Below are 14,464 nucleotides of genomic sequence, written 5' to 3'. Positions count from 1 at the left end.
CACGATACTGGATGCTTGGGGCTAGTGCACTGGGACGACCCAGAGGGATGGTATGGGGAGGGAGGAGGGAGGAGGGTTCAGGATGGGGAACACATGTGTACCTGTGGTGGATTCATTTTGATATTTGGCAAAACAAATACAATTATGTAAAGTTTAAAAATAAAATAAAAAAAAAAAAAAAAAGAGGGTCTGAGTGCAAGGGACAGGGTGTTGCCAGGATCTAGATATCACTTCAGTATTATCACCTGGATGACATCCCACTAAAAACAGAGAACTCAGTCCCAGGGCAATTCAAATGATCAAGGGTGCCAAATGCTGCTGAGAGTAGACTAAGATGAGGACTAAGAATGCCCACTGGAGGTCACAGTTTATGTCACATTGGTCTCAATGAAGGGAGCAAAGCCTAACTGGGGTATGCTCAAAAGTGAACACACTTCTTCAACAAATAGATTGTGGGTGGAGGAGATTGAGGTAGAGAAAGGAAACTAGATTAAAAGATGATTAGTAGGATACATCCAGTATCAGACTGACTGATACAGCCAGTCACAAAGGGGTGGACTTTACTGGATCCTCAGATAATTGGTATCCAAATACTGACTTGATTTTGACGATATTAAATAGTTGTTGTTCAGTTGCTCAGTCGTGTCTGACTCTTTGCGACCCCATGGACTGCAACACGCCAGGCCTTCCTGTCCGTCACCAACTCCAGGAGCTTGCTCAAACTCATTTCATTTGAGTCGGTGATGTCATGCAATTATCTCCTCCTCTGTTATCCCCTTCTCCTCCTGCCTTCAATCTTTCCCAGCATCAGGCTCTTTTCCAATGAGTCAGTTCTTCACATCAGGTGGCCAAAGTATTGGAGCTTCAGCTTCAGCATTGGTCCTTCCAGTGAATATTCAGGAAAACAGAAAAAGAAAGCAAAGAGTAACTGCTTTTATTGGTAACACACATCCTCCGCGACCCCAAAACCCTGTGGCTGCTGCCTAATCCCGGAAGGGTGGGCGGTGCCAGAAGGAAGGTAGGGGGAGAGGGTTGGCTAGAGAGGGGGAGTTATGTGCCGGCGAAATAGTGAGCCAACCGTCACAGAGGCGGGACTAGAGCCTCGGTTAAAGGACAGCTCTTTCCAGCCAATCAAAGGGCAGCATCAGTGGCTTCTTCCAGGAAGTGGAGGCCGGAAGTTGGATTTCGGCTTGAGGTGGAGAAGGCGGCTGCCAGTGTAAACCCAGAGCTGAAGTAAGTGGGCGGCGACGGCTTGGGCCTCAGTTCCTCGTACATTTCTTTTTCCGGACCCCGCTGCTTCCTTTGGGAGGGCTGGGAGTCCGGGGAGGCCTGGTGCTGAGGACGTTCGCCCGCCTTCCTCTCCGGCGTTCCTCAGAGAGCGCGACCTTCCCCGCAGCTCGCGGAGCCGGGGTCAGGGGTGGGTGGGGTGATTGGCCTCCCGTGGGAAGGTACCCTCTGCGCGGCGGGCTCTAGGCTTCCTCCGGTGGGGAGGCCGAGCCCGGCCGGAGGTTGGCACACCTGAGCTCTAGACCCGCGCCGCTGGTTTGCCGAGCTGTGTGGCCCCGCCACGTCTTCTGGCCTTTCTTCGGCCTTGTCCCTAACCAGTCTCGCCCTTCTTCCTCAGGGAGCACTCCTGAAATCAAAAGATTTAATGGGAGACGGGGAAGGAGGTAGGTCCCACGCGTCATTCATTAGATCTTCTGGGAAGATTTTAAAAACAACATTCCAGCAGCTCCATTCACAGTACACAAACGAGTCGAACGTCTGGAGATAAGACCCTACAGTACCTTTCTTTTTGTGGTTAAATCCGTCAGAACGGAACAAACACTAAAAGGTGGATCTTGAGTCTGATAATCAGCTATGATGCCTGGCGCGTGTCTTACGAAAAACCTCCGTTGCCTTTGGCACGTTTAGTCTGGAGAAGTGATATAAATAAACATGATTTCTGTTGTATGTCAGTTTCCTTTTGTACTGGCAGATGCTTCATTGTTTACTGATTTAAAGGAGCTTGTGCTGTGCAACCATAACAACCAAGGTTGAGAATTCCTGCTGTGCCATTTCCTGGCCCTTTGATTTGGTTGCAGACACTTCTTGGTGAGACAGACTTGGAACCCTCATCTCTAAAATGAAATTGATAGTAGTACTTAACTCATAGAATTAGTTTGAAGCGTAAGTAAAAGAGGATATAAAATAGTGATGCCTGTCACTTAGTTGCCCTTTTGGGATTGGCAGAAGAGGAATTCCAATCTGAAAAGGCTTGAAGGGGTGAAACCTAGGCTGTATGAAATTTATTTTTAAGTACCAGATGATTGCTAATTCTCCGATTTTGGTAATTATGTGGTTATAAGAGAACATTCTTATTTGGGAGATATCCACTGAAGTATCTTAGATAAAGAAATGAGAGACCCAATAAGGCAGATGAGGAAAATGTTAACAGTTGGAGAATCTGAAGAATATGGAATATTATTCATGTGCTGAAAAGACTGAATTTTTAAAAGTTAAAACATTGGTTATAACTATTTGCAACTATCATAAGTGTGTTGTAAATAAATGAAACAGTACACAGTATTTATAACCCTCCATTCCATGTAATTTCACCCCTTTTTTCTTAGGCCATATTGTGTATATATAGACATTTCATCCAAGCCCTCATATGGGTGAAAGTATGGATGAAGATTTGGATTATTTCCAGCTTTTCCTGCTCTTTTCAAACAGTGCTGCACTAAATATCCTGATACACAGATTTGTGTACTTGTACCAATATTTTTGTAGGATAAATTTCTAGAAATAGAATTGTTGGGTCACCAGTCAGTCCTAAAGGAAATCAACACTAAATATTCATTGGAAGGACTGATGCTGAAGCTCCAGTACTTTGGCTACCTGATGCAAAGAGCTGACTTATTGGAAAAGACCCTGATGCTGGGAAAGATTGAGGGCAAGAGGAGAAGGGGGTGGCAGAAGATGAGATGATTAGATAGCATCACTGATTCAATGCAAATGAATTTGAGCAAACTCTGGGGGATAGTGAAGGACAGGGAGACCTGAGGTGCTGCAGTTCATGGGGTCGCAAAGAGCTGGACACAACTTAGCGACTGAACAACAGCAACAGTGTTGTTAATCAGCTATAATCCAATATAAAATAAAATAATAAAAAGGATTGTTGGGTCAAAGAATATCAGCATTACAATGTTTGATACTGTCACATTAAATTCCAAGTAAGCATATTTGTTTCCTTTCCTATCAGTTGTATATGAGAATTCCCTATATTCTCTTGGTGATACTGGCTTGCCACCTTAGAGTGTTATTATGGTGGCTGTGATGGTGTTTGTGGGACCTCAGGGGAATGGATGTTTTCCACCGCAAAAGACTTCCCTGCAGGGCTGGAGTAGCTAAGAGCTTGCTTGTAAAATTGGCATGACCACTCTGAAGAAGCTGAAAGGTAGAGTGTGATCTGTGCTGGAATCCAGCACCTGCCACATAGAAAGTGTTCTATTTGTTAAGTGATGGAGGATTTGAAATCTTGATAGTCTTATATGGATAGGATCCTTTTTTAAAATTTATTTTTAATTGAAGCATAATCGCTTATTTGGCAACTGTGAATCAGCCATAAGTGTACATATGTCCCCTTTCCCTTGAACCTTCCCTCCCACCCCCACCCCATCTCACACTTCTAGGTTGTCACAGAGTACCAGATTTGAGCTCTCCGTGTTATACAGCAACTTCTCATTAGCTATTATACATATATGTTGGGATTTTTTTTCTTTTTTTTTCTTTTTTTAATTGGAAGATAATTGCGTTACAATACTGTGTTGACCCCTGCCGTATATCAACATGAATCAGCCACAGGTATACATAAGTCCCCTCCCTACTGAACTCCCCTCCCATCTCCCACCCCATCCCACCCATGTAGGTTGTCACTAGGTTGAGCTCCCTGTGTCACACAGCAGATTTTCACTATATGGTACATTTACATACTGTAATGTACACGTTTCCATGCTGTTATCTCAGTTTGTCCCTCCCTCTCCTTCCCCCACTGTGTCCACAAGTCTGATCTCTATGCCTGTATCTCCATTGCTGCCCTGCAAATAGGTTCATCAGTACCATCTTTCTAGATTCCATACGCATGCATTAATATACAATATTTGACTTTCTGACTTCACTGTATAATAGGCTCTAGGTTCATCCATCTCATTAGAACTGACTCATATGCTTTCCTTTTTATAGCTGAGTAATATTCCATTGTGTATATGTACCACACCTGTCTTATTCAGTCATCTGTCAATGGACATCTAGGTTGTTTCAATGTCCTAGCTATTGTAAAAAGTGCTGGAATGAACATTGGGGTACTTGTGTCTCTTTCAATTATGGTTTTCTCAGGATATATGCCCAGTAGTGGGATTGTTGGGTCATAGGGCAGTTCTATTCCTAGTTTTTTAAAGGAATTTTTAAAAGGAATCATACTGTTCTGTGTAGTGTCTGTATCAGTTTGCATTCCCACCAACAGTGCAGGAGGGTTCCCTTTTCTTCACAGGCTTTCCAGCATTTATTGTTTGTCGATTTTTAAATGATGGCCGTTCTAATTGGTATGAGGTGATACCTCATTATAGTTTTGATTTGCATTTCTAATAATGAGTGATGTTGAGCATCTTTTTGTGTTTGTTGGCCATCTGTATGTCTTCTTTGGAGAAATGTCTGTTTAGGTCTTCTGCCCACTCTTTGGGTTGTTTGTTTTTCTGGTGTTGAGCTGAATGAGCTGCTTGTATATTTTGGAAATTAATCCTTTGTCAGTTGTTTCATTTGAATTATTTTCTCCCATTCTGAGGGTTGTCTTTTCACCTTGTATATAGTTTCCTTTGCTATGCAAAAGCTTTTAAGTTTAATTAGGTACCATTTTTTTTTTTTTAAATTTTCATTACTCAAGGAGGTGGGTTAAAGAGGATCTTGCTGTAATTCAAGTCAGTGCGTGTTTTGCCTATGTTTTACTCTAATAGTTTTACAGTTTCTGACTTTATGTGTAGGTCTTTAATCCATTTTGAGTTTATTTTTGTGTATGGTGTTAGGAAGTGTTCTAACTTCATTCTTTTACATGTAGCTAACTGTCCGGTTTCCCCAGCACCACCTATTGAAGAGGCTGTCTTTTCTCTTATGTATTTTTGCCTCCTTTGTCAAAGATAAGGTGCCCAATAGGTGTGAGGTTTTATCTCTGAGCTTTTTTTCTTGTTTCTTTGATCTGTATTTCTGTTTTTGTGCCAGTACCATACTGTTGAGTACTATAGCTTTGTGGTATAGTCTGAATTCAGGAGGGTTGATTCCTCCAACTCCATTTTGTTTTCTCAAGATTGCTCTGGCTATTCAGGGTCTTTTGTGTTTCCATACAAAAACTGTAAAATTTTTTGTTCTGGTTCTGTGAAAAATGTTGGTAATTTGATAGGGATTGTGTTGAATCTGTAGATTGCTTTGAGTAATATAGTCATGTTCACAATATTGATTCTTCCAATCAAAGAACATGATATCTCTCTCTCCATCTATTTATGTCATCTTTAATTTCTTTCATCATTGTCTTATAGTTTTCTGTATACAGGTCTTTTAGTCTCCTTAGGTAGGTTTATTCCTAGGTATTTTACTCTTTTTGTTACAATGGTGAATGGGATTGTTTCAAAAAGGATTCTTTTAAAAATTTGCTTTTAGCAATGTATTATTCTGAATATTTTCCTGCTTTTATCCAGCATTTGCGTTTTCTTCATCTTTTGCCTATTTTTCCATTTTTTTTTTAAAGATACAGGTTAAAAAAAAAAACTCAGTGGATCCTTATTGAGGATTTAGCACCTTCTAGCCATTGCTTAAGGTGCTAGAGGTAGAGTTGTGAATAAAAGGCAATATGAAGTCATAGTGCTTTTCTTCTCATAGGGATGGAATCAGAAAATATGTTTTAAAAAAAATCATAATTAAATTTCTAGTATTTACCCCTGTTAGCTTGCAAGCACTCTTCTTCCAGAAAAATAGGATTATCTTTTAATTTTGCTTCTGATGTATTTTCCCATATAGAATTTTTAGATTGATTTTTTGGTAGTCAGATCTGTTGGTCTTTTGTAGAACCCTTAAAATGTACAGTTATTTTTTGTCTGTTTTCCTTGATAGATTGTAAGGAACACTAGCATGGAGGCGGTGTTTCTTATTTATCTTTGAAAGATAGTATGATGTAGTGTTTGAGATCTTTTGGCTCTGGCTACTTCCTTTACACAAGTGGATCAACCTTTCTGAGCCACAGTGATCTCATCCTTGAAATGGAAAGCTCACCTTTCTTTTCTCAGATTTCTCACAACCATGAGAGAAGTTAAGAACAGTCCCTGGCACGTAGTATGCACTCAATCAAGTATTACCTGTCATCATAATCATTATTGTTATGTATTAGACAAACATTAAATACTTGAAGGAGTAAATACACATTAAAGATGTTTGTACCTGCTTTCAAATTCCCTTTGACTTGAAGCTCTTGTGAAATGAATGGAGCTACCAACAAAGACTTATGAAGCTTATGTGCATGGTTTTGAACCCAGTGAGAACTGTGATAGTCATAGTCCTTCCCTTCATAGAGTTTATAGTCTGGTTGGGGACACAAATCAGATACTGATGAAGAGAATAAAAGGGGGAAGACAGGGTCTGCTTTTGATGAATAATCAGAGAAGTTATATCTTTAGAAGTGACATTTTTAAGCTAGTGCCTGAAGCAGGAAGAAAATCACATGAAAAGACCCAGAGGCAGAAGAGGTTGGTAAAGAATTGTATGAGAATACTTGAAGACAGTATTGCTAGGATATAAGTAAAAGGGAATGTGGTATGAGAATTAGACTGGCTATTGTATGGATGAACTGTAGTGGAAACAAAAAGATCCCTGCAAAGCCATTGTGTTCCAAATAAGAGGGAGTGGTGTCTTGGTCAGAAGTGATGAATTTGAGATAGCAAGGGTTTGGAATCAGCGTGCCTGTGTGCATGCTTGGTTGAGTCCAGCTCTTTTGCAACCCCATGAACTGCAGCCTGCCAGGTTCCTCTGTCCATGAATTTTCCAGGCAAGAATACTGAAGTGGGTTGCCATTTCCTACTCTGGGGGATCTCAGGACTTGGCAGTGGTGGTGAGGAGAGGAAGTTGGTAAAAAAGGAGCATTGAGATAAACTTTAGGTTCCTGGCTTGGAATACTAGGTGGGAAATGGGGACATTTTACTGAGATAGGAAAGATTAAAGCTTTAGAAGCTATGAGAGGAGCAGATTTAGAGGGTATGTATTGTAGATGGAATCAAAAAATTTTTTTTAAGTTTGAATGCCCTATGAGGTATCCATAGAGAGCCCAGAGGCAGTCTGGACTAGAGATCAAAACTCATGAATCAAGAGAAAGACAAATATTATATGATATCACTTATATGTGAAATCTAAAAATAATACAAATGAATATATAAACAAAATAGAAACAGACTCACAGACATAGAAAACAAACTTGGTTGCCAAAGGGGAGAGGGAGAAAGGGGTAAATTAGGAATATGAGATTAACAAAGTCTTATATGTACAATAAATAAGTGGCAAAGATTTGGTTTATAGCACAGCAAATTATATTCATCATCTTATAATAACGTATAATGGAATATAATCTGAAAAAAAAAAACCTGAATAACTTTGCTGTATGCTTGAAACTAACACAATATTGTAAATAAAGTATACTTCAGTTTAAAAAAAAAAAACCCAAGACTCAAATACAGACCAAGATTTCTCCACTTTGGCACAATATATTGACACTTTGGATGGGATAATTCTTTGTGGTGGGGGACTGCCTGGTGCATTATATGTTTACAGCATTCCCAGTCTCTACCCATTAGAAGCCACTAACACCCCTTTACCAAGTTGTGGCAACTAAGTGTCTCCAGGTTGGAGCTGACTGTGGCTCAGATCATGAACTCCTTATTGCCAAATTCAGACTGAAATTGAAGAAAGTTGGGAAAACTACTAAACCATTCAGGTATGACCTAAATCAAATCCCTTATGATTATACAGTGGAAGTGAGAAATAGATTTAAGGGACTAGATCTGATAGACAGATTGCCTGATGAACTATGGACAGAGGTTTGTGACATTGTACAGGAGACAGGGATCAAGACCATCCCCAAGAAAAAGAAATGCAAAAAAGCAAAATGGCTGTCTGAGGAGGCCTTACAAATAGCTGTGAAAAGAAGAGAAGCAAAAAGCAAAGGAGAAAAGGAAAGATATAAGCATCTGAATGCAGAGTTCCAAAGAATAGCAAGGAGAGAGAAGAAAGCCTTCCTCAGCGATCAATGCAAAGAAATAGAGGAAAACAATAGAATGGGAAAGACTAGAGATCTCTTCAAGAAAATTAGAGATACCAAGGGAACATTTCATGCAAAGATGGGCTCCATAAAGGACAGAAATGGTATGCACCTAACAGAAGCAGAAGATATTAAGAAGAGGTGGCAAGAATACACAGAAGAACTGTACAAAAAAGATCTTCATGACCCAGATAATCACGATGGTGTGATCCCTCACCTAGAGCCAAACATCCTGGAATGTGAAGTCAAATGGGCCTTAGGAAGCATCACCACGAACAAAGCTAGTGGAGGTGATGGAATCCCAGTTGATCTATTTCAAATCCTGAAAGATGATGCTGTGAAAGTGCTGCATTCAATATGCCAGCAAATATGGAAAATTCAGCAGTGGCCACAGGACTGGAAAAGGTCAGTTTTCATGCCAATCCCAAAGAAAGGCAATGCCAAAGAATGCTCAAACTACTGCACAATTGACCCATCTCACACACTATTAAAGTAATGCTCAAAATTCTCCAAGCTAGGCTTCAGCAATACGTGAACCATGAACTTCCAGATGTTCAAGCTGGTTTTAGAAAAGGCAGAGGAACCAGATATCAAATTGCCAACATCTGCCAGATCATCGAAAAAGCAAGAGAGTTCCGGAAAAACATCTATTTCTGCTTTATTGACTATGCCAAAGCCATTGAGTGGATCACAATAAACTGTGGAAAATTCTGAAAGAGATGGAATACCAGTCCCCTGACGTGCCTCTTGAGAAACCTGTATGCAGGTCAGGAAACAACAGTTAGAACTGGACATAGAACAACAGACTGGTTCCAAATAGGAAAAGGAGTATGTCAAGGCTGTATATTGTCACCCTGCTTATTTAACTTATATGCAGAGTACATCATGAGAAACGCTGGGCTGGAAGAAGCACAAGCTGGAATCAAGCTTGCTGGGAGAAATATCAATAACCTCAGATATGCAGATGACACCACCCTTATGGCAGAAAGTGAAGAAGAACTAAAGAGCCTCTTGATGAAAGTGAAAGAGGAGAGTGAAAAAGTTGGCTTAAAGCTCACCATTCAGAAAGCTAAGATCATGGCATCTGGTCCCATCACTTCATGGCAAATAAATGGGGAAACAGTTGAAACAGTGACTGACTTTATTTTTCTGTGCTCCAGAATCACTGCAGGTGGTGATTGCAGCCATGAAATTAAAAGACGCTTACTCTTTGGAAGGAAAGTTACGTTCAACCTAGACAGCATATTAAAAAGCAGAGACATTACTTTGCCAACAAAGGTCTATCGAGTCAAGGCTATGGTTTTTCCAGTGGTCAGGTATGGATCTGAGAGTTGGACTATAAAGAATGCTGAGCGCCAAAGAATTGATGCTTTTGAACTGTGGTGTTGGAGAATACTCTTGAGAGTCCCTTGAACTGCAAGGAGATCCAACCAGTCCATCCTAAAGGAGATCAGTCCTGGGTGTTCATTGGAAGGACTGATGCTGAAGCTGAAACTCCAGTACTTTGGCTACCTGATGCAAAGAGATGACTCATTTGAAAAGACTCTGATGCTGGAAAAGATTGAAGGGCAGGAGCAGAAGGGGACACAGAGGATGGGATAGTTGGATGGCATCACCGACTCAATGGACATGGGTTTGGGTGAACTTCGGGAGTTGGCGATGGACAGGGAGGCCTGGGGTGCTGCAGTTCATGGGGTCGCAAAGAGTCGGACATGAAGGAGCGACTGAACTGAACTGAGCTGGCAAAAATCACACCTGGTTGAGAACCACTGATAGAAATGCTAATAAAAGCTATGCAGTTGACTGAGGTCATCCCAGGAAGAACATAAAACAGAGGCCTAAAACTAGTGGCCTGCAGACCACAGAGGTTGTTAGAAATTCTTTTTGACTTAACAGTACTTGACAGTTTCCAGAATTAATTGCTAGTATTTTTAAAAACTGAGAAATTCCCCATATAATTCTGGATTTTTCCTTCCTTTCTTGAAAAGTCAAGACTAAGGTGCAGTGAATCTTAATTCATGAGTGAATGCTAGTGGCTGGAGGCTTTGAGGTCTGGCTTGGAGATCCTCTGTTCTCTCTAATCCCTGCCCCTGCATGTGTAACTTTATGTTCCCTGCCTTTTCCCTTTGATCTTTGAATTTGTGACTCTATAGGGCACTCCTCTGATGCATGCCAACATTAAAATTTGGATAGAGAAGGAGGGGCAGTAAAGGAGACTGAGAGGGAGCCTCCAGTAAGGTAGGAGGAAAACATAAATGTAAGATCACAGATGCTGAAGGAGAAGGGGACTGGGTTGAAAAGGAAGAAAATGGTGCTTAGAGATTAAGATCACTTTAGAAAAATGTCCATTGAATTTGGTCATGTGATGATTGTTGATGACTTTGAGTATTTGTGGAGGAAGGAGGTTGATTCCAGATTGAATAGTGATAAAAATGGATAAACAGAAAGCTAGTAGAGCAGTGAAGTGTAGCTTGGTATAGTTAGAGTAATGCATCATGCCCATGGCCACTGCCATATTGACTCAGTAGTATGCAGTTCACCACCATAGGTTGGTGGAAACTCAGGACTGCCCCACAGCTGCCCTTAGTACCTCAGAAATTCCAAGTATGAATCTTCCTCCAGTATATTACTTGCTATCTCTGATGTTGGATTGTATAAATAAATCTTGAAAATCTGGTAAGATCAGTCTAAATGAGCACTCAGGATCTTCTCATTTTATGATATTCCTAAGTTAAAATGGAATAGATAGAGGTTATTGTGGCTATTGAATTGAAGATATATTTGAGTTTGAAAGTTCTGTAGTGGATGTAGAAAAGTTAGTGAATCTATAAAGAATTGTAAAATACATTGTAGAATAAAAGGAAGTGCAATTGGATCACAGAAGCTCAGATGATGTGTTTGTTTAGACTAGAGCAATGGTAATTTTGTCAGTGTTCCTTAGAGTTACAGGTGTTTGCTTTTGGAAATCAATCTGTAATATAAAACAAGTGATTATAACATGAGATGGGGAGACAGCATGTGTAGTTTGGCTGCAGAGAGGATAGAGAAATGAGGCATAACTGGTGAGGGGTGTGGAATCCAGACTATTTCACTTATAGATGAAAATATAGTTGACCCATGAACAACTGGGAGGTTAGGGATGCCCGGCCTCTGCACAGTTGAAAATCTGAGTATAACTTAGAATTGACCTTTTGTATCTTTCGTTCCTTCACATTTGTGGTTCTGCATCTGAGAATTTAACCAAACATGGGTCTTGTTTTTAGTTATTTACTAAGTCATGTCTGACTCTTGCAACTCTGTGGATTAGCCCACCAGGCTCTTCTGGGATTTCCCAGGCAAGAATACTGGAGTGGGTTGCCATTTCCCTCCCCAGGAGATCTTCCTGACCCAGGGATCAAACCCACATCTCCTGCATTGGCAGGTGGATTCTTTATCACTGAGTCACCAGGGAAGCCCCATAAATCTTGTAGTACTCTAGTATTTACTATTGAAAAAAATCCACATGTAAGTGGACCTTTGCACGTTCAAACCTATGTTGTCCAGTGATACCAGTTCAGTTCAGTTGCTCAGATGTGTCCGACTTTGTGACCCCATTGACTGCAGCACACCAGGCTTCCCAGTCCATCACCAACTCCTGGAGCTTACTCAAACTCATGTCCATCAAGTTGGTGATGCTATCCAACCATCTCATCCTCTGTCGTCCCCTTCTCTCGCCTTCAATCTTTCCCAGCATCAGGGTCTTTTCAAATGAGTCAGTTCTTCACATCAGGTGGCCAAAGTATTGGAATTTCAGCTTCAGCATCAGTCCTTCCAATGAATATTCAGGACTAATTTCCTTGGATGGACTGGTTGGATCTCCTTGCAGTCCAAGGGACTCTCAAAAGTCTGCTCCAACACCACAGTTCAAAAGCATCAATTCTTTGGCGCTCAGCTTTCTTTATAGTCCAACTCTCACATCCATACATGACCACTGGAAAAACCATAGCTTTGAAGGTCAGCTGTATACTACAGTAGTTTTTTGTGCCGATGGAAATGTTAAGTAGAGCTGGAAAAATACCTGAATGATTGAGTATATAATGCTAATTAGAAAAAGATAGCAGGTTTACCCTGTTGTAAATGTTAGTTTTAGAGACGAGGGAGATCATTTTGTCTTGGGCACCAAATGGCCATGGGAGAAAAGGGAAATGATTCTGTCATTAATCACTGAATGTGATAGGTTTGTTTTGTAGCTCCACTCTCAATCTTTGGTCTGTGTGTGTGTGTGTGTGTGTGTGTGTGTGTGTGTGTTACGTTTTGTTTTCCTCTTATTTTTTGTTTGATGGTTTATTTCTGTAGGTTCTTGATCTTCCACAATGGGTGAGCCACAGCAAGTGAGTGCCCTCCCACCCCCTCCGATGCAGTACATCAAGGAGTATACAGATGAAAATATTCAGGAAGGCCTCGCTCCCAAGCCTCCACCTCCAATAAAGGACAGTTACATGATGTTTGGCAACCAGTTCCAGTGTGATGATCTTATCATCCGCCCTTTAGAAAGTCAGGGTATTGAACGACTTCATCCTATGCAGTTTGATCACAAGAAAGAACTGAGAAAACTCAATATGTCTATCCTTATTAATTTCTTAGACCTCTTAGATATCTTGATACGGAGCCCTGGGAGTATAAAACGAGAAGAGAAGTTAGAAGATCTTAAGCTGCTTTTTGTGCATGTACATCATCTCATAAATGAATACCGACCCCACCAAGCAAGAGAGACCTTGAGAGTCATGATGGAGGTGCAGAAACGTCAACGTCTTGAGACAGCCGAGAGGTTTCAAAAGCATCTGGAACGAGTCATTGAGATGATTCAGAATTGCTTGGCTTCTCTGCCTGATGATTTACCTCATTCAGAAGCAGGGATGAGAGTAAAAACTGAACCAATGGACGCTGATGACAGCAACAATTGTATTGGACAGAATGAACAACAAAGAGAAAATTCAGGTCATCGGAGAGATCAGATTATAGAGAAAGATGCTGCCTTGTGTGTCCTGATTGACGAAATGAATGAAAGGCCGTGAAGGATGTTTCTTTTCCTTTCCCCTTCAGTGAATGGTAAACATATTAGTTAATTCACTTTTAGAGAGTCTCAAAAGAAGATATAACTAGAAAGAAGTCTTGCAAGCAGCTTGATTCTCCAACTTTCTCAACTGTGAGAAGTCACAGCAGTAATTTCACCTTATGGCAAGCATAGGTAAATGAGTGTGCCTACATTAATTAAGAGTGATTACCTTAAAAAGCAGAGTGCAGGTATTTGTGGAATATCCTTGTTTCCAGAGTTGCAGTGAATTTTGAAGATATCTTCAGTGATAGCAGGTTTCAACACTGGGAAGTAGATTTGTCATTTGCTTTAAGAGTGATAGATAATAAAGGACATCAGACTTTATAAATGTGAAATTATGCGATCTTTGTTTCACTTAAAAACTTGCTTAATCTCTAAAAAAGAATAGTGTAACATGTTTAAAGAGAGGAACCCCAGAGTTATAAAACAGTTTCATTTTTTCTCTTGGCTGTTCTTGCAAACACCGTCTCAGCCTCTTACCCCTGTCCTGGATGGGTCCTGGAACTTTTATTCAGTCACTAAGAAGTCCTTTGATCACTTTTAGTTACAGACATTCATTTTAATCATTAAAATGTCTATGTAAATTGTCTGCACTATATTTCCTAGATTCAGACTTGCTTAAGGCTGGAAACCTGCTATAGAAAGGGGGTTTGGGGGCAGAGAGCGCTGGATGTCCACCAGAGATTCTTGCTCCCCTGAGACATGCTGCCTTGCCAGAAACTGTGGTTCTCCATTCCCTGTGCATCTCTATGAGGCCATGTGACTGAGTTCTAAGCAGTGGAATATGATGTAAAAATCCAGGCCTGCCCCATAAAAGTTTCTTATATCACCCACCATTGTCTTCTCATCTGCTGGTTTGATGGTCACACCCAGGAAAACTTTGGAAGCCACTTGAAGATGGCAAAAGTTTGGTCATTTTGGGTCCTTGAATGCCTGAAGACTAGGCCCTCCTTTCAACTCCACCCTCCCCTGCCCCAGTCCCACCCCTCTCCTCACCCCTGCTGATTTAACTTCACCATGTGAATAAGAAGTCAACTTAC

At 40.8% G+C, this 14,464-nt stretch overlaps 1 protein-coding gene across 2 annotated transcripts; it reads left to right on the top strand.

Annotated features, from left to right (window-relative positions):
• The first annotated feature begins 1,180 nt into the window (after positions 1–1,180).
• On the top strand, positions 1,181–14,255 carry MED7 (mediator complex subunit 7). Of its 2 annotated transcripts, XM_005209670.5 has the most exons (3): positions 1,181–1,233; positions 1,625–1,670; positions 12,665–14,255. In XM_005209670.5, exon 3 carries the CDS (start codon positions 12,682–12,684, stop codon positions 13,381–13,383), a length of 702 nt encoding a protein of 233 aa, XP_005209727.1. In that variant the 5' UTR covers positions 1,181–1,233; positions 1,625–1,670; positions 12,665–12,681; the 3' UTR covers positions 13,384–14,255.
• The last annotated feature ends 209 nt before the right edge of the window (positions 14,256–14,464 follow it).

This window comes from Bos taurus, chromosome 7 (genome assembly GCF_002263795.3).
Source record: "Bos taurus isolate L1 Dominette 01449 registration number 42190680 breed Hereford chromosome 7, ARS-UCD2.0, whole genome shotgun sequence".
Classification (NCBI taxonomy): Eukaryota; Metazoa; Chordata; class Mammalia; order Artiodactyla; family Bovidae; genus Bos; species Bos taurus.
This window is presented reverse-complemented; position numbering and strand designations above follow the sequence as displayed.